General features: G+C 39.7%; 1 protein-coding gene across 20 annotated transcripts in view; it reads left to right on the forward strand.

Moving 5' to 3' along the window:
* ACACA (acetyl-CoA carboxylase alpha) overlaps nucleotides 1-23,939 on the forward strand; it is a 283,601-nt gene that overhangs the window by 131,788 nt on the left and 127,874 nt on the right. For all 20 annotated transcript variants that reach the window (XM_064582783.1, XM_064582786.1, XM_064582785.1 and 17 more), the window contains 6 exons: nucleotides 670-758; nucleotides 5,841-5,965; nucleotides 13,166-13,279; nucleotides 14,716-14,829; nucleotides 15,852-15,941; nucleotides 17,756-17,874. In XM_064582783.1, coding sequence (XP_064438853.1) covers nucleotides 670-758; nucleotides 5,841-5,965; nucleotides 13,166-13,279; nucleotides 14,716-14,829; nucleotides 15,852-15,941; nucleotides 17,756-17,874 — 651 coding nt within the window. The remainder of the gene's footprint in view (nucleotides 1-669; nucleotides 759-5,840; nucleotides 5,966-13,165; nucleotides 13,280-14,715; nucleotides 14,830-15,851; nucleotides 15,942-17,755; nucleotides 17,875-23,939) is intronic.

Below are 23,939 nucleotides of genomic sequence, written 5' to 3' on the forward strand. Positions count from 1 at the left end.
AGAGAGAGCGAGAGCAGGAACACAAGCAGGGGGAGTGGGAGAGGGAGAAGCAGGCTTCCCTCTGAGCAGGGAGCCCGATGTGGGGCTCGACCCCAGGACCCTGGGATCATGACCTGAGCCGAAGGCAGACACTTAACAACTGAGCCACCCAGGCACCCCTTTCCTTGCAATTTTGATGAAACTCCTAATTTTTCTTCTGGCACAGGGCCGAGTATGACATTCATTCCTTAGCTTATGGAGCCAACTATTGGACAGAAGGAACATTGACAGAACATTTTCAACTTCGAGATGCTCATAAATTTTTCAGATAGCTCTTAGCCATTTCAGGAGTGTAGTGATCATTGATTCTTAGCAGTGGGACCTGAACCAGAGTGTTGTTAGGTAGGGCTATCAAGTGGTTTTTGGGGTTTTGTCCTCCTTTTTTCCTCTCTCCTTTAATTAAAAAGAAAAATCTTGTCTATAGGCAGATTTCTTAGGCTTAGAATTTAAGTTGATCCGGTTAGTTGATTTTAGGCTGGCCTCTGTCCTGCCCTAGAACTCAGTGGGAAAGCAGTTCAGTAGAAAATCTAGAAAGTAAACCTGGGCTCTGGGCTTATAATTTAAATAGTCTGTTATTTAATAGTGTTAGTCTGTCGGGGTTTTCACTGGAGACTTTTTCTGCTTGCATAGGTACCGAAGTGGCATCCGAGGCCACATGAAGGCTGTGGTGATGGATCTGCTGCGGCAGTACCTGCGAGTGGAGACCCAGTTCCAGAATGGTAAGCCTCTTCCTGAGGACTCTGTTTCTGAGAAAGGTTCCCTGTAGGACTGTGCAGTCACTGAGCCAGTTCTTCCTGTCACTAACACCTGCCATGAACAAACTCTTCCCCCTGTTACCCCTTCCTTAAAAACTAAACCTCCATATCCCACTGGTGCCCAAGAAAGGACAACAAAACACAGCTTGATGAGATTGTGAATCAGGTGTGCTTCTGGGAAAGAGTTGAGATAATTTTTCTAGTAGAGATGAGTATTCCCTGTTGATGTCTTCTTGACCTTGTTTAGTGAGAGTTGGTTGAGTCATGACCAGGCTGAAATTGAAAAACTCTATCTGAAGAGCTTGCCTCTTGGCAGCTAATCCACAGATTGAGCCACAGTCATCTGAAAAAGGCTCAGATTTTCCAGTACTTTTCAGTGTATCATTTCAGTGGAATTTATCCCTGGCTTTCTCTGAAGAGCTTCATTAAATGATGTATGAAGTTTCTAAATGTGAAACACCTCCAGCTAAGATTTTAAAAGCTTCGTATTGCTGATATTGCTTCCTGCCACAAGGTGGCAGTGAAACATCATAGAATTTGAAATACTAATTGTTTTCTTGTATGTTTTGCTTTCTTTTGCATCTTTTAAAGGGTGGCTGTGCCATTCATAATCAGCAAAAATACTCAAGTAAAAATTAGCAAACCAAATCCAACAATGTGTAAAATAATACATCACAACCAAATTGTCTTTATCTCACTAATGCAAGCTTGGCTAATATCAGAAAAACCAACTACTGTAATTTATCATCTGGTAGATTCAAAGAGGAAGAACCATGGTCATCTAAAGATATGGGGGAAAAATTTGACAAAATTTAATACTCATTCATGATAAATAAACTCTTGGCAAATGATGAATGAAATGGAACTTCTTTAAACATGTAAAGTTCCCGTACAAAAAACATCCTTAGGTACTTAATGCATAATGGTAAAATTGAAAGCATTGTTGAGAGCATCCCCTTTAAGAAAGGAATAAGACAAGGACACCTGCTCTCACAGCTTCTTTTCAGCATCATACTGGATGTCTGAGCTGGTGCAGTAAGATAAAAAGAATTAAAAGGTATGAGAACTAGAAAAGAGTAAGGTAATAAATCTGCCACCATTAGATACGATGTCAACCTAGAAAACCTCAAAATATCCACATATTTATTATTAGAATTAAAGTCTTTTTTTTTTTTTTTTTTTAAAGATTTTATTTATTTATTTGAGACAGAGAGAATGAGAGACAGAGAGCATGAGAGGGAGAAGCAGACTCCCCGCCGAGCAGGGAGCCCGATGTGGGACTCGATCCAGGGACTCCAGGATCATGACCTGAGCCGAAGGCAGTCGCTTAACCGACTGAGCCACCCAGGCGCCCCTAGAATTAAAGTCTTAACAAGGCTGTTGAATGCAAAAGTCAATATACAAAATCTAATATACATTTGAATTTTTTATATCTTTATAGTACAACAGTTGTTTAGAAAAGCAGTTTAGAAAAATAGACCATTTAAAATAGCAACCCAAAATATGGAATACTAAGGAATAAATCTAACAAAAAATGTACAAGCCTCGGGATACCTAGGTGGCTCAGGCATTGGGCGTCTGCCTTTGGCTCAGGTCATGATCCCAGGGTCCTGGGATCCAGCCCCACATTGGGCTCCCTCCCCGGCAGGAGCCTGCTTTTCCCTATCCCTCTGCCTGCCGCTCCCTGTGCTTGTGCTTTCTCTTTCTCTGTCAAATAAATAAATAAAATCTTTAAAAAAAAAATGTACAAGCCTCTTTTGAAGAAAATTATAATGAGTAAACAATAATAAAGATCTAAATAAATATCACAGTCTTAGATTGGAATATATACTTGCAAAGTATTGATTCTCCCTGAATTCATCTAGATTCATTGATGTTCCGGTAAAAATCCTAGTAGGGAATATCTATGGAATTTGTCAAGCCAGTTCTAAAATTTACATGAAAGAAAAGCCTGACAATAAACAGGATACTTTTTTTTTTTTTAAGATTTTATTTATTTATTTGCGAGAGAGAGAGCATGAGAGGGAGGAAGGTCAGAGGGAGAAGCAGACCCCCCGCTGAGCAGGGAGCCCGATGCGGGACTGGATCCCGGGACTCCAGGATCATGACCTGAGCCGAAGGCAGTCGCTTAACCAACTGAGCCACCCAGGCGCCCTAATAAACAGGATACTTCTAAAGAAATAGAAGGTGGAAGGATTTGTCCAGTCAAATATCAAGATTTAATATAAAGCCATATTAATGAAGAGATTGTGATATTAGTGTAGGGACAAATTAATAGACCAATGGAACATAATGGCCTAGAAACAGATCCGCACATATATGAAAACTTACATTATAACACAACAGGCATGATCATGAGGAAAGGATAGACTTTTCAGTAAATCATACAACAATGGCTTATTTATTTGCAAAACCAAAAAAAAAAAAAAAGAAATTGGATCCCTATCTTAAACCATATGCACAGAAATCAATTCCAGATAAATTAAAGACTTAGACATGTTCTATAGAGGCAAAACTACTAATTTTTTAGGAGAATAGCCTTATGAACTCAAGGTAGGGAAGATTTTGTCATAGAAGACACATAAAGTGCAAACTATACAGGAAAAGGTTGATTAATTTGACTCCACTTAAGAGCTTCTATTCATGTAAAAATCCCCAAAAGAGACTGAAAACATAAGCCACAAAGTAGGAGAACGTATTTACAAAACCTGCATCTAACAAAGGGTGTCAGTAAATAAGTAAAAGACAACCTCATAGAAAAATGGGCAGAAGATAATTCACAAAAGAGAGAATACAAATGATCCACAAATTTATGAAACGATGTTCAAGCTCATTAGTAATTAGAGAAATGTGAGCATAAATGAGTTTGGCAAAAATTAAAAAGTTGGATCATCTTCCACTGCTTCTGTAAGTGACAGTGCAAATTTCCAAAGTGCAAACCACTTTGGAAAAGTTTGTCAGAACCTAATAGAGTTGAACATTTTAAATACTCTTCAACGTAGCAATTTTACTCTTAGATAATAGACTCTAGAGAAAGTCTTACATATAAGGAGACATATACAGGCCTAATCGTGGTAGCATTGTTCGTTTTTTTTTTTGTTTTTGTGTTTTGTTTTTTTCTTAAAGATTTTATTTATTTATTTGAGAGAGAGAGAGAGAGCACATGAGAGGGGGGAGGGTCAGAGGGAGAAGCAGACTCCCTGCTGAGCAGGGAGCCTGATGCAGGACTCGATCCCGGGACTCCAGGATCATGACCCGAGCCGAAGGCAGTTGCTTAACCAACTGAGCCACCCAGGCGCCCGGTAGCATTGTTCGTAATAGCAAAAAGGCAGGCAACAATTAGAACATACACAAGTAGGATAGATAATTGAATTCTAGTATATTCCTACAATGGATTTCTATACAGCAGTGAAAGTAGATGAACCAAGTTACACATCTGAACAAAAGGATGAATTTCAAAAACATAACATTGAGAGATAAATGAAATAAATGTAAAGAAAAGCCAAAGAATGAGTAACATAAAATTCAGCTTAGCAGTTGTTTCTGAGGGAAGCACATAGGATCCTTCAAAGATAATTAAAAATGTTCTAAGATAGATGGTAGTTACCTGGGTGTTTATTCTTCTGTATGTATATTTCACAATAAAAAGTTTTTAAAAAGGGAACAGTTGGTATCATTGCTATCTTTCTGCTTAGGGTCTCTGCTGTCTCTTCCCTGGGTAAATAGTCTTTTTATTTCTCCTGGTACTAGTGATTCCCTATACCAAGATATATTTCTGTTGTCTCTTCAAAGCTTTCTTGGTTGGGAAAAGTATGAATTTGTATAGGACAACCAGTTTTTAAATAGCCTCTATTTTGTTCTCAATGGGTCTTGTGTGAGATTGTCAGTTCTTAAATATTGTAGCCCACTGTTACTCAAATATATTTAGTTTCATTTTGAAAAAAATCGATCTCTAATATTTAAAACACAGCCGAGTTACCCTGATTGAATGTACTCAGTATTCTAGAAATCCATGGTAATACAGTGGAACTGTTCTGGTTTGTAACTTAACATGGATTCTGAACTGAGGTGATAATCCTTTCGTATTTTCATGATTTCATGAAATTTTGACCTTGAGACTTTTCAAACACGAATTTTCCTTTACTTGGAAATTTAATTCTGAGGTAAGCTGTTTTCTGAAGAACTGAATATTATATCCCATGGCAGATATCACTACAATAAACGTGAAGCTTAGGCCTCTGTTGCAAAGCATAGCTTTCCTTGTCGGAACTAACCTGCCCCTGGTGGCCTTATAAAGGGCCAGTGAAAATATGCATAACTGTACTCTCCCTACAGACCTTTTGACTTAATGCAAAGTTCTCCTTGATCTCTGCCTTAGTTTGGATTTGGAAACCTAGGCGTTGCTTAGCTGTTTCATGGATTTACAGGGCAAAATGTTGATTTCAGAGGTAGCAGCCATCCCTCTGTAGATATTGACAAGTTTGTATGGTTTTATTTTTGAGCTAAAACTGTTCCTTATAGCTAGGGTGAAACATTTTCAGTGAGTCAAACATGAAACCAGAATCTCAAGCCGGGGGCAGACTTTAAAGATCATCAAGTGTAATGGTATTGACATTTCTTTTTAAGCAGCAGAACCCTCTCTGCTAAGGAAATCTTTCCAGGAAGCTAAATGAGAAAGTTTAGAGTGAGGGTGGGGGTTTGGAATTATCAACAACCACCCAGTCTCTAAGACATACTTTCCCTCCACCCTTTTTTGGGGGGGGGGGATGAAAATGAGGCTCAGAGAGGTAAAGCGATTTTCCAAGAAGCACAAAGGAAATTGGTAACAGAGCTAGGCTTTGAGCCCAGGTCTTAGACCAGATTGCCTGACTCCTAGTCCAGTGTTTCGTTTACTAAACCTCACTGCCAATTCTGTACAAATTCATCCAAGCAAATTCTTAAGGTGTTTCCTCTCACTGCTTATCAGGTGAATCATAAAAAAAAACAAATCGCATGTAACTGAACATTCATCCATGCATGAGGAACAGTTCTCTTTGCTGCTTGCAGGTCACTATGACAAATGTGTGTTCGCCCTTCGAGAAGAGAACAAGAGTGACATGAACACTGTACTGAACTATATCTTCTCTCACGCTCAAGTCACCAAGAAGAATCTTCTGGTCACAATGCTTATTGTGAGTACCATTTTTCAGAACCTATAAGGATGGTTGATGTGAAGAAAGCATTTCTCCTTCTGAGGTTCTGTGGTCAGAGGAAAAGCTCCTTGTCTTTTGTAATTTGGGGATGAGTGGTGCTTGGGTTGTAGGTGAACAGTTTCTTACCTCTCCCTCTGTCCTTGACCTGAAGGAACCTGCTCCAGTCAGGAGAGGCTTGTTCTGGCTATTGTGTATGCAGTCCTGCACAGGAACTCAGACAGATCTCTTGACTCTGCTTAAAGATGCCTTGTGCTTCCCCATCCCTGCTGTCACTCATGACAATAGCTTTAAAATGTTATCTAGCTGGTATACTTTGTCATGATAACTCTTGTTTGTTCCATGAATATAAGGGCTCTTATGTCCCAAAACTTAAGAACAAAAAACAGTGTTAGAATTTCAGTACTGCCCCTCCCACCAAAGAAATTTAAATTTATTCTGCATCTTCTTTGGGTCCCTTTCTCTTTTACCTACATGGAACTCTAAGCTCAGATTCTTGTACTGGTAGTGGATACATGCTTTTTTCCCCATAGCCTTGTAATATGAGAATTAGTAGAAAGTGGGAAATAGAGGTGAGACTAGTAAATGTGATTAGAATTAATGTACATTTGACCAATGGGTAGAAGTTTTGTGGACTTTGGACTTAAGGATTTTTAAAGATGATTTGTAAGTCCTTCATTCCTAGAGTTTTCCAGTTGAGTTAGTTCTAGGAATCGGAGAACAATAAGACTATTCTTAGCGTCCCCACCCCATGAACAGCTGCATGGCTACTCTTTTTTGGGGACTGAAGTACCTCTTTACTCCTAGAATTTCCTCTCTTGTCCCTTTGTGGAATTAGCATTCTTGGTACCTTGATTCCATCATTACTTCTCGGAGGGGAAAAAAAAAAACTATAAATCATTACTGCTGTTTTTTATTTCATAGTTCAGAATAAAGGGAAACTATCTAGTTCACGTTTCTGGTTAAAAATAACACCACAACTTTATATCTGCCTAGCTGGTTAACTCTCAAAGATATAACTTTTTTTTAGAATAGCCACTTTTAAAAACATGTAATTACAGGGAGAGTTCATTACATTTGCTACCCTAGAATGGCTAGATGGTAGGGAAATCAGAAGATGCATTTGAAAGGAAAAAAATATGTATCAGCACTATGTAATATTTCAACTTCCCCAAGTGACAGGTTTTGGCAAAGAAGTGCTATTATCTATGGCAATGTGCTGATTTTTTTTTTTTCCTCAATCAAAAGAAGGAAGAGATCTCTGAGCAGTTAGTTTTTTTGTTTTTGTTTTATTTCAATACAAGGATTGCTAATTCTCATTTGGATAAAACAGGACTTTCTGGCAGAAAAGAGTAATAAGGAAGGAGTGGAAGAATCTCTCAGTTTGGACCTAAAATGGGGTGTATTTGCCTTTTTAGGGAGCTAATGATGGTGAGTTTTCATTTTATTATGATTCCCTTTTTAAGGACTTAACAGTTTTCTGCACTAAAAATAGACCAAAGCCCAGAATCCTGGGAGCAGCAGAAGAGTAATGATCGTCCAAGACTGTCGCTGGGTTTCTTAAATTCTAATTTGTAAGATATAGGGGCTTGGCTCGCTCCTTTTGCGGAGTGATTGTAAGTAACGCTTGCCTTAAGAATCTCATTATTGGAACACGGAGCCATATTTCCTCTGAGGATTCTGGAGTAGCTTTGAGCCGGGGCTGTTCATTTCTCAAGTAATCACGCTGGTGTGATGGAGAGAGAAAATGGCAGCTGTTCGGAGCTCAGGCCTTCAATTTTCTTCAGAGTCCAGTCACTCAAGTGTGTAATTACACGGGGGGTGCTGCAGAGGCGCTGGGCCCTGTCAGAGAACTGGTTTGAGGCTTTGCTTTCTGCTTCTGCCAGTCAGGACAGGCAGAAGCCAATGGGGCTCTGACTTGCTGCTGTTCTTTCTTCCCCACCTTGTCATCCTGCTTACTTCTTACCTGCAGGGATGGTGCCCAAACTTTCTTTCCAACAGGCTGAGCTCTTTGGAGAAAAGCGCTGTTGTTAGTGTTTGGGTTTGGGTGACTAGGGTGGATGGGGAGGAGTGGGGGAGGGGGAGGAGGAAAAGGCTGAAGATGTGAACGAGAAAGATGGATTTGTCCTTTATTTTGGCATTTCACATTTTTCTTAAAAAACAAAACAAACAAAAACAAAAACTCAACAACCCAAAACTCAGCCAACACAGTAGGATCTGTAGGCTTTTGTATCACTGAATTTCTTTTGAAATATCCGCTGCTTTCACCTTATCGTAGAGATTTGGAAATCAAGAAGTTAACTGATACGCTTGAGCTGAGGACCAGCTAGCCATGTCCTATGCAGCAGAAATGAGAGCTCAAGAGGTGCTCCTTTCTGATCTGATATTACTGAATACCAGATGTGGGTTTCCTCATTCCTTCTTTGGTAATGGCCAGGTCTCACCCCCATCACCCCACCCCACATCTGCATTAATGTTAATGGGTGGTAAAAGCTATTTTACTGGTTTGGCTCACTCTTCATGTAGGTCTCACTGTCTTTTACAGATATCACCTGGACATGGTAGCATTTGAATTCCCCAGCTTGTGTTCTCTGCCACTTCCCCTTTCTCTGCTTACCTTGGCTTCCTGATCGATGGTTATGTGCCCGGCATTTCAGTCTTTGCTTTCTAGAAGCACGATTGTTGCTGGTGTGCTTTGCTGAGCTAGATGATGATTTCTGGGGCTTTTGAACCTACAGGGAGGGATCAAGACAATCAGGCTTCTGTGAATCAGTGTTACGGAATGTGGGCAGCTCCAAGGAAGCCCTCACCCCCTCCAGGCATTCGCATAGCGCCTAGTAGTAACTTGCCTCAAGGACTCTTGAGCAAATTTGTTCTAATCTTTCTCTATCTGGAAAGCAGAATACCAAGTAAAATGCTAAAGTCCTATCATTTTTCCTCCATTTGGAGGAACATGGTGCCTCGATTAAAACCAAAGTCTGGAAGATCAAATTTATTTTTTTGAAAGCTCTTTTTATTTCTTAAATTTAATTTCATAGGAGGGGCGCCTGGGTGGCTCAGTCGTTGGGCGTCTGTCTGCCTTCAGCTCAGGTCATGATCCCAGGGTCCTGGGATCGAGCCCTGTGTCAGGCTCCCTGCTTGGCGGGAAGCCTGCTTCTCCCTCTCTCACTCCCCCTGCTTGTGTTCCCTCTCTCGCTGTGTCTCTCTCTGTCAAATAAATAAATAAAATCTTTTAAAAAAATAAAATAATTTCATAGGAAAAAGCTTGGAACATTGTTTACATTTACTTAGAGATACGAGATTATTTTTTTTTTTTTCTTTTTAAGAGAGAGCTCGAGTGGGGAGGGGCAGAGGGAGAAGGAGAGAGAGAATCTTAATAGATGTGGGGCTCGATCTCACAACCCTGAGATGGAGACCTGAGCTGAAATCAAGAGTTGGACACTTAACCAACTGAGCTACCCAGGTCCCCTTATTTAAGAGATTGTTTAGCCAAATTAAGCAGTTTGGCAATAATATAAAGTATCAACATCCTTGTAGCTGTCTAGATAGCAAAGTACATATCCAGTAGCCACCTTGATGCTGAGTAGTCCTCCCCTCACTACTTATATGTTATTTCTGGTATGGTCCACATGAACATGATATAAACCATGCTCCTTATGAGTAATGCTGTGCCTATGAGCCTCTGATTTGGTTTAGTTGGGGAGCCTTTCCTTCTTCCTCTTAACATGACTGCAAATAATTTTGTCCAACGTGTAAATAAAGAAGTCTTTCTCAGTGAACCCAAGTTTACTGAATAAGGGTGATATTAACAATGTCTTGTTAAACCTGTCCCATGACGTCCTTGGAATGTCAAAAAGTCCAGCTGTGACTGGAAGAAGCTACCAGTCCATTGCTGATTTTGGGATTAGTGCCTCACCCAGCTGAACAATAGTTAATGTCTTGAGAGCATTACACATTAGTCACATTCCATTTTGAATTGCCTTCAAATCTTAGGATGCTAAGATCATGTTGCATTATACTGGGCTCTTCTGACAGTCAGCTGCATAACTTTGACTATGGTTTTGACACTTAAGCATGTTTGTTATATTTCTGCAAATCTGAAATATGCCCTGTTGTTAGCCACCATCCAGCTTAAGAATAAATATGAGAAATAAGTGTGTGATACACAATCTTAACCATTACTGAATAATTATGTTCATTTTGGCCTACAGATTTATGCAAGTAACCTGTAATCCCAGAATCAGCACGTAGGCTCATTAAAAGAACCTCTTTCTATTGAGGAAGCACATCTATGGACATAGTCACCATTTAATGTCATTGTTACAAAGTATTCGCCAGAATTAGATGGTGATGTTGGGCTTCCCATAAGAAGCCTGTCTCTAGGCTAGAGGGCCATAAACTTCCTTCTGGATGTTTGTATCTTCGGATGGTTGGTTCTAAAAAATAGAATGGTCTTTAGTCCCTGGCGGTTTCTTGTAGGACCTGAACATTGTCCAGGTCAAGGACAAGAAAAGGTTGAGAAGGTTACTATATATGTGATTTTCTATTGCCAGTCTCTTTCTAAGTACTCATGATGACAATGGAGAAAATAATATTTGAATGAAAAATCCAAGTCCGGATAAACTAATGGAGGTAGTGGTTTATTGGTACTGTATTTGATGCTTCACATCCCAGAGAGGTCCGGGAAGACTTTTGGTTGGTGATTGTGAATGAATAATTACTTCCTGATTATTTTTTTTAAATCCTCCATAGTTCACTTTTCTTTCAGATACTGTTTCTTTTTCCCTACCCGTCTTCTCCTTCCTTTTCTCTTACAGTGGAAAGATGAAACAAAAGTCGTTTTTTAAAAAAGTGGTTTTGTATGTTAAGTAAAAACATGACTTATAGTTAGGCAAGAGGATAGCTCCATTTTTATGTGTGTATTTTAGTTTAATCTCAAAAGGTAAACCTGGATTCCTTTCAAGGGAAAACATTCCATATCAAAGCTGTTGTGTCTGATACAAGTAGGTAGCTAATGTTCTTACTCTGTCATGTCGGCTTTTGTTGCTAGATGTTGAGACTTGAGCCTGGCTGTTTGCAGAGAAGCTGAGTTTTATTACTTAGGACACCTGTTAGGTTTTTAGATCTTTCCTTGAGTCTTTCTGATGAATGGAGTAAGAACCTCAGAAAGGAATATTTATCTTAGGAACATTGGGAAAAGAGGGATTTGGTAGGAAAAACTTGTCTTGGTTTCCCTATCCACTGTTAACCTGTCTGTTCTTCTGTCTTCCTGTGGTCTTGTCCCTGGTGACTTTACATACTCCTTTGAAATTCTCTTTAGCTCCATAGTTCTCAACAAAAGATGCAGCCCAGTTGCATTTTCTCCCTCCTTTTTTCTTTTATGCCCTAGGGTAGGTGGAGAGGCCCTCTGGTCTATGGACTCCATGCTCAATCGAACCCTGGATTTATAGTCACCTTTTAGCTGCTTCTCCCCTCCCCTCTCAGATCAGTGAATTCCCTGAACTAAACAGGTGAATCTTCCCACTCAGATCAGTGAATTCCCTGTGTTCAACAGGTAAAAACAATACGTGCACTTCCTTAATTATAAATCCTATCATGTGTTTTACGACTCTGGACATTTGGAGTAGACTTCTGGTTGGTGGATTGGAGAACCAAAAAGTATTTCCTGTTTCAAAATGTTTGAGAAGGGACATCTTGGTGGCCCGGTTGGTTGAACATTCAACTCTTGGTTTTGGCTCAGGTCATGATCTTGGGGCCGTGAAATCGAGTCCCACGTTGGACTCCGCGCTCAGTGTGGAGTCTGCTTGAGATTTCTTTTCTGTTTCTCTCTCAAATAAATAAATATATAAAATATTTTTAAAAAGAAAAAAAAAAAATGAAACCTTCTTCCCAGCACGGTGGTGCTGAGTACTCCAAAACTGTTTACCCTGTGATGTGGAAGGTAGTAGGGGTTGTGGAAAAGGTGTTTTGGGAAATGCATATCTGCCCTAAAAGCCGAAAGCCTCAAACTTTTGTTTATACTGTTGTGATAAAGGGACTATAAAGAGTATGCCTGAGATGAGGAAGGTAAGTATGACATGGAGATTCTTCAGGAAAAAGGCTGATAATCAAGGTAGGAAGAAAATCAAGACAGCAGCAGTAAGCCTTTGGGGATCTGGTCATCTTTCATGTCCTGTTGGTAGTAGAGGGAGAATAAAAATTCACTATAAAGGCAATTATTTCAAACTCCAAGTAGAGGAACTGTGCCTAAACGTGTATATTTTATGTGGTATGGTGTTAGGAACTTCTATAAATAGCTCTGTAAATTTCAGAAAAGGACAGACATTTATAAAAACCACATCTGCAGTTTTCTCAGTTTAGATGAAAATTACATGGATAATGGATGAATTTAGGGAATGAACTAATATTCCGCTGGAGAAGAAGCATTTTTCTCAAAATATGATAGAGATTTTTTCTTAGGAAATTTTAACTTTTAGGAGAGGAAGGACCCAATTGAATAAACCCATGGACTATATAATAGGAGCTTGGTTTTTCCCTCTAATCCATCTAAGGATTCACCAGGTTTAGTTATCCTGGAATGATTCTTGGTACAGCAAGAGGATAAATGATTTCGGGTATAGAATTGTCAGCATATGAGATGGTGTTTTTATTTAGTGTGTGTTTTTAAATGAATAATTTGTTCTTGTGCTTCTGTTTTGCACCCTCCTGGGATGCTGAACATTTGGTGTGTGGAATGAAAACCACCAGGAGTGGTTCCTTTTGCTTTATTCTGCCTTCTTTCCAAAAGTGGGAGAGGGAACAGGAAAGCCTTTAGTCCCCATATTATTTAAAATCTCTTACAACTCTGAGGCCTCATCTGTTATTTTTTACTCAGAATCCCCTGGCCCCTTTTAATGGTCTCCGATGATTTCTTCTGTGTGTTGAAAGTACAGTGTCAATTTGTAAAGGAATTCACTAGGCATTTTGAATACGAATGACTAAGGGATTTGGGTTTCTCCTTTGCAGTGACTTCCTCTGGGATCTTCTTGACCACATTGTTTGGGATAAAAATAACAAGAACTTTGCATTTTCTTATGAATCCAGCTATGTTTACTTTGGTTTTGTCCCCTTTTCCTATTTCAGAGTTCTAGCCACAGTTCTTTTTAATGTGAATGTGTATATGTTTTTCACACTAACAATTAGGACCAACTGTGCGGACGGGACCCTACTCTCACTGATGAGCTGCTGAATATCCTCACAGAGCTAACTCAACTTAGTAAGACCACCAATGCCAAAGTGGCACTTCGAGCACGCCAGGTAAAGACATATGTTGATGATCTTGAGAGAGAAACGGTTTTCACAGATTGGGTGGTCTTAGAAACTGAGCTTTTGGGCGCCTGGGTGGCTCAGTTGGTTGGGCGACTGCCTTCGGCTCGGGTCGTGATCCCGGGGTCCTGGGATCGAGTCCCACATCGGGCTCCTGGCTCGGCGGGGAGCCTGCTTCTCCCTCTGACCCACTCCCCTCTCATGCTGTTTCTCTCCTGCGCACTCTCTAATAAATAAATAAATAAATAAATAATCTTAAAAAAAAAAAAAAAAAAGAAACAGTGAGCTTTTACTCAGTCGCCTGACAAAGATTGTGCAATTTTCTACTTTATGTCTTCTCTTTGCCCTCAGAACAAATGTTTTCATGTAGTATGTTTTTTAAAGAGAAAGGAAAACATTCACATTGAGTCTCTTTAAAATAGAATTCTTTTTCCCCCTTATAAAATTTTGTTACCATTTCCTACCTTTCTAGGAGCCTTGCAATGGTAAACCAGGATCACGTGGAGGAAAGGAAGCTAAGGGATGGCAATAAACTCAATATTTTTCACTTCCCAAAGGGAGCTTAGAAGCACGTGAAAACTTTTTTAAGTGTGTAGGAAAAAATCAAGTGTGGAAAGCAGAAAGATAATGCAATGAATCTGAGGTGCTAGCAATCAGAACAACCCTGGAGAACTCTGGTTAGTTTCACCCTGTAGTCTTCATTTCCATTCCAAAAGGTTTCAGCAGGGAAGCCAAGAAGTGGTGCTCCCTGTTTCAGTGCATGGGCATTGACAAGGAAGCAGCATTTGAAGCTGTTCAGTGACCTTCTGCTTTCTCCACAATTGTATCCATGTCACTGAGCTACTCAAAGTTACTGAACCTCTCAGTGACCTGCTGAGACTATTCAGGTCCCACTGTGTCCCTGTGTGTTTGTGACGCTGCTCCTCAAATGCATTGGTGTTACATCCCGACACCTTCTTGATACCAAGTACCTGGGGCGGTCAGAGCAGCTTTTCCTAGTCCTTCTTTCTACTTCAGAGTTGCAAAAGCCTAGCTCTGTTGCCTCCACCTTACCCACAGCTGCTCCCTGCCAGACCTGATTCCTAATTAACAGCTAGTCACGCAGTCCCCAGGACTAGCAGCTTTGCAATGGTAAATCATATGCACTGAGGGAACTTGATTGAAGCTGTTTTCTCTCCCTCCCCTGATCCCCCCATGGGAAATTGCCCACAACGCAAATCATGGTGAGAGTCAACCGAGATGCAGTATTTGGTGGCACTGGCTTTATGTTCCAGGACCTAGAAGTTGTTCCACTTGGTCTCTGTTTTATCTTTGATGCCTGCACTTACAGATTTATATTTATTGCTTTTGTATCAGAGCTGCCTAATAGGAGGCTAGAATAATCACTCCCTCAGGAACTTATGCCTCTTATTTTGCTCTCACTCTAGGTTCTTATTGCCTCCCATTTGCCATCATACGAGCTTCGCCATAACCAAGTAGAGTCCATCTTCCTTTCAGCAATTGACATGTACGGACATCAGTTTTGCATTGAGAACCTGCAGGTATACATGTGGTCCTTTTCTACCACTGTGGTAGAAACAGTAAAACTATAAAGTTGTCCCCTTTATTCCCAAGCATGATTTAATTAATCGGTCTATTTTGATTTTCTGTGGTAGTGAAATTTCATGCCTTGACTTTATAAAATGTTGTATACTTACGATATTTTTTTCATAAAACTGCTGTTTTGTAGTTGAACTTAAAAATCAGATAGGCCTGCCTTGTTAGACGTGTTCTGTTGAAGTCTTTACCTCTTGTGTTTTTTATCCAGAAAGTATTCTGGCCTAGAATTAAGTGGTCACACTGGTTGATGTCTGGTATTTGAGTCAGATGTGTAAATAGGTAGTTGTTAGTCTTCTAGAGACAAAACTACTTAAGTCATTTAAGTTTCATTTTATGATAATGCTTACTAGTAAGCTTTATACAGAGCCACTTTTATAGAAGAGTATTGGCTAATTTTACTACTAATTGGAAGGACCTTGACTATCACTTTTTTGACAACATCGTTTTCTCAGGAATGACATTCTATTTTTCTACCTGTAAATAAGAGTAATACTGTTCTGTCTAGCCAAGGGAGTCTTCAGGCTTTCTGTCAGATTTTCTTCTGGAGAACATAGAGAGGAGGAAAGGATGTTTTTGTTTACTTGGTTCATAGTTGAAATAGAGGGTTTCAACTGGGGTCCAAATCTGTGGTTTACTGTAGTGGAGGGTTGAGACAATATTTGAGAGGTTGAGTACAGATATATGTCAGGAAGGATATTAATATGGTCATTAATAATGTGTTGTTAGTGTATTACTTTTAAGAATTTTACATTTTCTTAAAAAAGCCAACAGACCCATGAGGATAGGTATCATTATTTTCCCCATTTTGTAGCTAAGGAAGCTGAGGCACAAAGAAGGTAAGTTCATACATGACATCTGTAGACAGAATTCTTGGGTTACTGAGTGCTTCAGAATGCTAAATATTGTGCACTGAAATCGGTCTCTTTTGGATGTAGTGGTTCAAGCTTGTCTCTGTGCCTTCCAGAAACTCATCTTGTCTGAAACATCTATTTTTGACGTCCTCCCAAACTTCTTCTATCACAGCAACCAGGTAGTGAGGATGGCAGCTCTGGAGGTGAGCTTTCATAGCAACACGATGTGACCTTTTTCTTGGTTTCTAGCTGATTTCTTCTGTCCACTTGGCTACTGTATCAGTCCTTTTTATTTGGCCTTAAGGTTGGTGCTTTACAGTCTTCTTTTCCCCTGAAACAAAGACTTGCTTTACTCAAGTGTTTCAGCTGAACTAATCACCACTTCTGGGCTCCAATCACGGGAAAATAGCTGCCAGCATTTTTCAATAGTCTCTACTTTCCAGATATTTGAATTCTCTCATTTCATAATAAATCAAAATTCCCTATAAAACAATAAATAAAAAAACATGGCTGACCAGAACATGTACCATTTTGTGATTTGGGCCAAATAAAATGGATTTTAGTTATCTTCTGAATTTTCAGGCAGCACCTTGTGCTGTGCACCTTGTGCACTTTATTTAACACAGCATCACTATAATCTGTTGCAGGCTCCTTTGGCTTACTTTTTATTTGTATTCTGTGGGTAGAATATAATGTATTGTACTCAGTAAATACCAAATTTTAAAAATATCTAAGTATCTTAGAGTGCTTTCATGTCATTTAATGAGAAATCTTATATACTTCACATGATGATAGAATCCCACGTAGCATTTTCTGTGCGTGGCAAATTGGCTGCGAAGTGCACAAGGTCACCTTTTGAAATATTTTGTCATGAGAAAGAAAGTAATAATAACATTTAATGAACTGTGTTTTAGGTGCTTCACGCTTTTTCTCATTTAACCCTACCATTACTTCATGAAGTAAAAAGAAAGTTAGACTCTGAGTTTGTGACTTGGCCACATTTACGTAGATTATAAGCTGAAGGGTTTGCATTTGAACCCAGGTCAGTCTGACTCAAAGACTTTCCTGTTTCCACTACAGCACTCTACCTCATTAAGCACAAAAATTGCAGGCCCTGAATACTGCTGTAAAATTGCCAAGTAGATGTTTTGTGAAGATGAAGAAAAGGAGTGTTTTAGATGACTTTATTTAACACAACATCACTACAATCTGTTGCAGGCTCCTTTGGCTTACTTTTTATTTGTATTCTGTGGGTAGAATATAATGTATCGTACTCAGTAAATACCAAATTTTAAAAATATCTAAGTATCTTAGAGTGCTTTCATGTCATTTAATGAGAAATCTTATATACCTCACATGATGATAGAATCCCACGTAGCATTTTCTGTGCGTGGCAAATTGGCTGCGAAGTGCACAAGGTCAGACTGATGGTTTTTGCTGAGATGGAGCCTGTTGCTGTTTCTTTTAACTCTTGAGTCAAGTTAGTACGTGTGAGATACTATGTCACATTATGTCTTACTGCTCTTGCCTACGGTTTGGGGGATATGAGTAATCTAAAATAATTCAGGGCAGTGGGAAAACAAAGATAAAGGATAGTGAAAGAGTTGAAGTGTCTCTGTCTTCTGCCTTCATTCCGCAGGTGGCTCAGAACCAGTACCTCTCATTTTTCTCGCTGCTTGCTTTTATCTTCTGTTGGGATGATTGTGCGCAATGAGTTAGTAGTTGTGATTCTATATGCTCGCTTTTACTAATGATCAAACCTTCTCCTGAGTTTGGGTTAGTGTGAAAGGTTTATGGCCCAGCCAGAGGTATCCAGCAGAGGCAGGGCAGTTTTATTTCCATTTATAGTCACGGGTATAGTTTTAAGACTTTAGCTTTATTAATTGAAGCAAGTTATTTATGTTCAGAGCCTTCTTCTACATTGCATACCTCTTCTCAGGAGTATCCTTTTCCTGGACTAAGCATTTCTTAGTTTTTGTTTTCGAAGTGTATTTACTGAGGATTACTTTTTGACCAGGTTTATGTTCGAAGGGCTTATATTGCCTATGAACTTAACAGTGTACAACATCGCCAGCTTAAGGACAACACCTGTGTGGTGGAATTCCAGTTCATGCTGCCCACATCTCATCCAAACAGGTGAGTTTGAACTGGGACATGCTTCTGAGCCAGCCAGAGATGTATCAGGAGAGTTAAGAGGAGTAATGTATGTGACAATTCCATGCATTTTTGGTTTTGGCTAGAAACATAGAGCAGAAAATGAACACATTTAAATCATGAGAGAAGAGCCTCTTGGTACCTACTTTTTTTTTTTTAATCTTTGAGTCTACTTAAGATAAAAATTTGAGGGTTGCCTGGGTGGCTCAGTTGGTTGAGCAGCTGCCTTTGGCTCAGGTCATGACCTCAGGGTCCTGGGATCGAGCCCCACCTTAGGCTCCCTGCTCAGCAGGGAGTCTGCTTCTCCCTCTGCCCCTCCCCACCACTTGTGCTCGTGCATTGTGTGCTCTATGTCTCTCTCAAATAAATAAAATCTTAAAAAAAATAAAAAATAAAAATTTGAGGATTACTCCATCATTCATGTTTCCTTGTATTATGTCATTGAGGAAAACATAGTTCTTTTCTTTTTTCAGGTCAGAATTTACTGGCATTTTATTTGCTGGAACTTTGCTAGAAAAATCACTTTTTTTAGCAGTTTAAGTCAAACAGTTGGAACATGAAAATATCTTGGGTGGGGGTGCCTGGGTGGCTTGGTTAGTTAAGCATCTGACTTTTTTTTTTTTTTAAGATTTTATTTATTTATTTGACAGAGGGAGACATCGAGAGAGGGAACATAAGCAGGGGGCGTGGGAGAGGGAGAAGCGGGCTTTCTGCTGAGCAGGGAGCCTGATGCAGGGCTCGATCCTGGGACCCTAGCATCATGACCTGAGCCGAAGGCAGACGCTTAACGACTGAGCCACCCAGGCGCCCCTAAGCATCTGACTCGATCTCAGTTCAGGTCTTGATCTCAAGGTCATGAATTCAAGCCCTGAGCTGGAGCCTACCTAAAAAAAAGAAAAGAAAAGAAGTTGGCTGGAATGCTTTTCTTTTCTATATATTTGTTATAGGTTAATTGAAACTTAAATCAGGTTTTAAAAATCACAGTTCAGAAGCAAACTGAAATTCAACTAAACTATATAATTAAGCCATGCTAATTCCATTATTTTTCCTTTCCTAAGCCGTTTAAGAAGTAAAATGTACATACAGAAATTTATTTTAGTATTGCTTTGGTTTTAAGATGAAACTACTTTATCTTGTACACTGATTTATTTTTAAAGTATTCTGAGGCAGTGAAAACTGAGGAATCCCACCCACACATATATATGTTCATCCCCTCCTGTATTTTCATTCTTTTTAGTAATACCACAGGAAATATAAATACCACAGCCAATCATAAGCTGCCCCCCTCCATTTCTTCTTTATGGGCTTTGGTTCTTCACTTCGTATTACAAAGTACTGTGTCTTCGGGGATCCTTAGTTATAGACAACAGAAATGGTTTTGTTCTGAATTGCTACTTCACCCAAAGCAATAGAAACCATTCCTAGAGACAAAGAAGTCTGTGTTGAGACTTTTGGCCACTGGATGCCACTGTTGATCCAGCAGAGGCCAGCAGATGAGCAGAGGCATCTTCAGAAAAAGTACTTCTCTTCTTTGTCTCAGAAGATCCTTTCACATCTCTACCTCAAAAATACCTTATGGCTGGCAGAGAAAAGCATATATCCTTGATTTAGCAAGCATCTCTCGGTACATTTTTGCCTCCATGGATTTCAGAATCTCATTTTCTAGAAACGAATGGTTGTCCTTCAGCGAGCGGCAGAGTACTCACGGCACACATGGGCTCAGCGCTCCGTCGTCTTTCTTCTCCTGCATTCCTTGAATAATTGTAGAGAACTACATGCTATACTTAATGCTCTTTGTAATTCTCAGGACATTCTCCTTTTCTTCCTGCTTTCTACTACCTCTTCCCTGTGGGCAGTGATTTGTAGTCATGCTGCAGAGCTGCTTCTGATTTCCTTCCCTCCTCATTGCTCCCCTTGTCTTTCTGAATTGCTCTCCCTGTCCTACTTTTTATTTGAGGCTACGTGTCCAGTTTGGTGAAGGAAAGTCGACTGGAAAATGAGAGAAATGCTTCTTAACTGTTTCTTAAGAAATCTTACTCACCTTTCCATCTCAAGGATATGAGTCTTGGTTATTCCTGGTATGGCTTCAAAACTTGGATGCTTGTCCCTCGCAGCATCTGAAGTATACACATCCCTGTGGATAAAGACCAGACTTGAACAGAACTGTGATCCTGTTTTCTCTCTCCAGTCTTCCGTGGTTGTATGTATATGAAGTTGTAAACTGCTAGATTATTGTTAGTAGTATTAACAGTAGTACTAGTACTGTAGATATAAAGGTGAAGATGAGGACAAGTGAAGGAGGATAGGTAAAATAATCCTTGTGAAAACCAGAAAAATGTTAAAATTGCTTTAATGCTTTTTTAGATCTAAAGTCCTTTTGTTAGCTTAGGAATGTAAGATGCTATCAGATTTAATCACCGAATGATATATCCAATTATAGAGTGTGGCTTTTTCACTGAATTATAGATTTGCTACTTGAATTTAGTTTTTTTAAGATTTTATATTTTCTTACAAATGTTTTTGTTACAATTTGAAGTTATGACTTCATTCTGACACCAACTGGTGTGCTGCCAATTCAATTCTGACGCTAACCACCTGAGTTGGATCAGATAACACAAGTTAAGGGCTCGATCCTTCATAAAACTGTCCCTACTTCAGATGGGGCCACAAGTGGGGTTCCCAAGCCACCTATACTCCTGACCAACTGGCTACAAATTTGGGGTTTCCCATGACCCCATCCAGTTTAGTAAGCCACTAGAACAACTTACAGAAATCAGAAAGCACTATACTTATGAACACAGTTTTATCATAAAGGACACAGATCAGAACCAGCCAAACGAAGAGACCCTTGGAGTAAAGTCTGGGTGGGTGCTTTCCTGTTCTTTCCCTTTGGAATCAGGTACTCATCCTCATAGCATATCAGTATGTTCACCAGGCACAAAATTCTATTAAAGTTCAGTGTCCAGAGTTTTTATCAGGCTTTCATTACAGTGGCATGATTGATCGAATCACAGATCACGTTAAACTCAATCTCTAATCCCTCTCCCTTCCCCAGAGGTCTAGCTGGCTCAAAGCCCCCTACCCTCTAACCACATGGATGGTTTTTCTAGTGGAAAACCCTCTGCTGAGTTATCTCATCTCTTAGCATAAACTGAGGTGTAATCCAAGAGGCATGTGAATAATGAAGATACTTCTGTTTCTTTTGAGAAATTACAGGAATTTAGAATCTCTCTCCCAGGAAGCAGGGACAAAGGCCTGTCAAATTCTTTATAGGCCAACTCATCTTATAAAAGAATTCTAGGGTCTCTTAATTTTAAAGATTTTATTTATTTTTATTTTAGAGTGCCCACAAGCTGGGGGAGGGGCAGAAGGAGAGAGGATCTCAAGCAGACTCTGTGCTCAGCACAGAGCCTGACGTGGGGCTTGATCCCACAATCCTGAGATCATGACCCCAGCCGAAACCAAGAGTAGGACACTCAACCAACTGAGCCACACAGGTGCCCAAGGGTCTCTTAATTTTAACTAGTTTTGAGGCAAGTTCCAACTTTTTTCCCCACCTCTGGTACTATTGTTCTTTCCTATTATTGTTTTGAACAAGCAGGCAATGCGCATACTGGTTTTTATTCTACAGAAGTAAGTTACAGGAGATGATCTATCAGTGTCTATTCCACTCCCAATCTCCTAAGACTCAAGGACACAATTATGTCCACTAACCTCTAGACTAATGATTCTCAGAATTATTTTGGAAATATTTTTAAAATACTGACTACCAAGATTCTAATTTTTTTTTTTTTAAGATTTTATTTATTTATTTGAGAGAGAGAATGAGATAGAGAGAGCGTGAGAAGAGGGATGGTCAGAGGGAGAAGCAGACTCCCTGCCAAGCAGGGAGCCCGATGCGGGACTCAATCCCGGGACTTCAGGATCATGACCTGAGCCAAAGGCAGTCGCCCAACCAACTGAGCCACCCGGGTGCCCCAAGATTCTAATTTATTTTAAACCAAACTCCAGGAGACCACTCTTTGAAAATTGTGATGAGCACCTGCAGTTAAGGATCATTGCTACTAGATCAGCAGTGTCCAATAGAAATACAATGCAAAGCCACGGATGTTAAATTCTGGTTTTTGTTGGCCCCATTTAAAAGGGAAGAAGAAATGGATAAGGGGTGCCTGGGTCAGTCGGTTAAGTGTCTGCCTTCGGCTCAGGTCGTGATCTCAGCATCCAGGGATCGAGTCCCGGGTCGGGCTCCTTGCTCAGCGGGAAGCCTGCTTCTCCCTCTCCCACTCCCCCTGCTGTGTTTCCTCTCTCTCTCTCTCTCTCTCTCTCTCTATCAAATAGACAAATTTTAAAAATCTTTAAAAAAAGAAACATAAAATTACCTTTAACAACATTTTCTTTAACCCATCATATCCAAGATACCATTTAAATATGTAGTAAAAAATTGAGATACTTTATTCTTCATACTCAGTCTTTGAAATTTAGTGTATTTTATACATATAACATTTCTCTATACAGATTAGCCATATTTCAAGCACTTCATAGCCACATAGACAGCTCAACTCTAGACCAAAAATTAATTAGGACAATCACACTGAGCCCTCTTTTTATTTTATGTTAATGGTAGTGCCCCTGGGATGGATTTAAAAAAAGAAAACAAAACAAAAACCTCTTATGTTTCTTGTTCTTAATAGTTACAGGAATTATCCACACCTGATACTATAGGTATTCTACTACAATATTTTATGCATGCTTTAAAAATTACTCAGTGAGAACAGAGAGCAAGCATATGAATATACATATTTTACTTATCAATGCAAAACAGAATTTTACAATATTTTTCCCAGTTGGGGTTAACAAACCAAAAATTCTTGGGGGAGAAAACAGATACATTTTTTTTTTTAAGATTTTATTTATTTATTTGAGAGAGAGAATGAGAGAGAGCACATGAGAGGGGTTAGGGTCAGAGGAAGAAGCAGACTCCCTGCCGAGCAGGGAGCCCGATGCGGGACTCGATCCAGGGACTCCAGGATCATGACCTGAGCCGAAGGCAGTCGCTTAACGAACTGAGCCACCCAGGCGCCCCGAAAACAGATACATTCTTAAACCAATTTTTTACATTTTCTTTCCTGGTGCTTGGTTTTCACATTCCTAGTTAGGCATTCATTTGAAGTAGACTAAATTTGTCCAGAAATCCTTAGAAGTGAGTATCTTTCTAAGTGTTATCAAAGCAAGACTACAGTCTCTTGTTGTGTATGGGGTCACCTGGTGGAATTCCATTCCTGCAGTTTATTTTTGACTAATGATTTAGCCCTTGTGGGTTGGGATGAAACATAGCTCTCTGCAAACTGACGACAGTAAGAGCATTTTTTCTGAAAAATGCCTTAGATACTGTTTGACTTGAAGACCCATCCCATTGGGACATGTTTTGATTTTTAGAGAAGTAGGCAAAACACAAGCAAATTCCATTGCAAATGAGTGAAGCAGCTCCAAGAAGGGAGAAGACACCCTTTTGGGGGCACACTTGGGCAGTTAGTATGTGGCCATGTTTGGTGCTTTTTTATTTTTGTTTAAATGCATCACGGGACTTTGTATTGCTTGACATTTTCAAATACTTTTTTTTTTTTTTAAGATTTTATTTATTTATTTGACAGAGAGACAGTGAGGGAGGAAACACAAGCAGAGGGAGTGGGAGAGGGAGAAGCAGGCTTCCCGCTAAGCAGGGAACCTGATGCGGGCCTCAATCCCTGGACCCTGGGATCATGACCTGAGCCGAAGGCAGACGCTTAACAACTGATCCACCCAGGCACCCCGGTTTTTTTTTTAAACATGCTTTGTAACCAGTTAGCAATTGTTTTTAAAGTAGTGAGTGAGTTTTTTTCAGTCATTTTCTTGGTATAAGAATAGTTAGGACAGCTGATCTGCACTAAAGAACATTTTTTTATTATCCAGACTTTTAGGATTTATTTCTCTTGTCTAAGATTTCATCAGCCCAGCTGTTTAGTGAATTCAACCAGTATTTTGCATGGATTGATCCTTGAGCTCAGACT

Source organism: Mirounga angustirostris, unplaced genomic scaffold (genome assembly GCF_029215605.1).
Source record: "Mirounga angustirostris isolate CCGP_5_RB_7025 unplaced genomic scaffold, mMirAng1.0.hap1 SCAF_17, whole genome shotgun sequence".
Lineage (NCBI taxonomy): Eukaryota > Metazoa > Chordata > Mammalia > Carnivora > Phocidae > Mirounga > Mirounga angustirostris.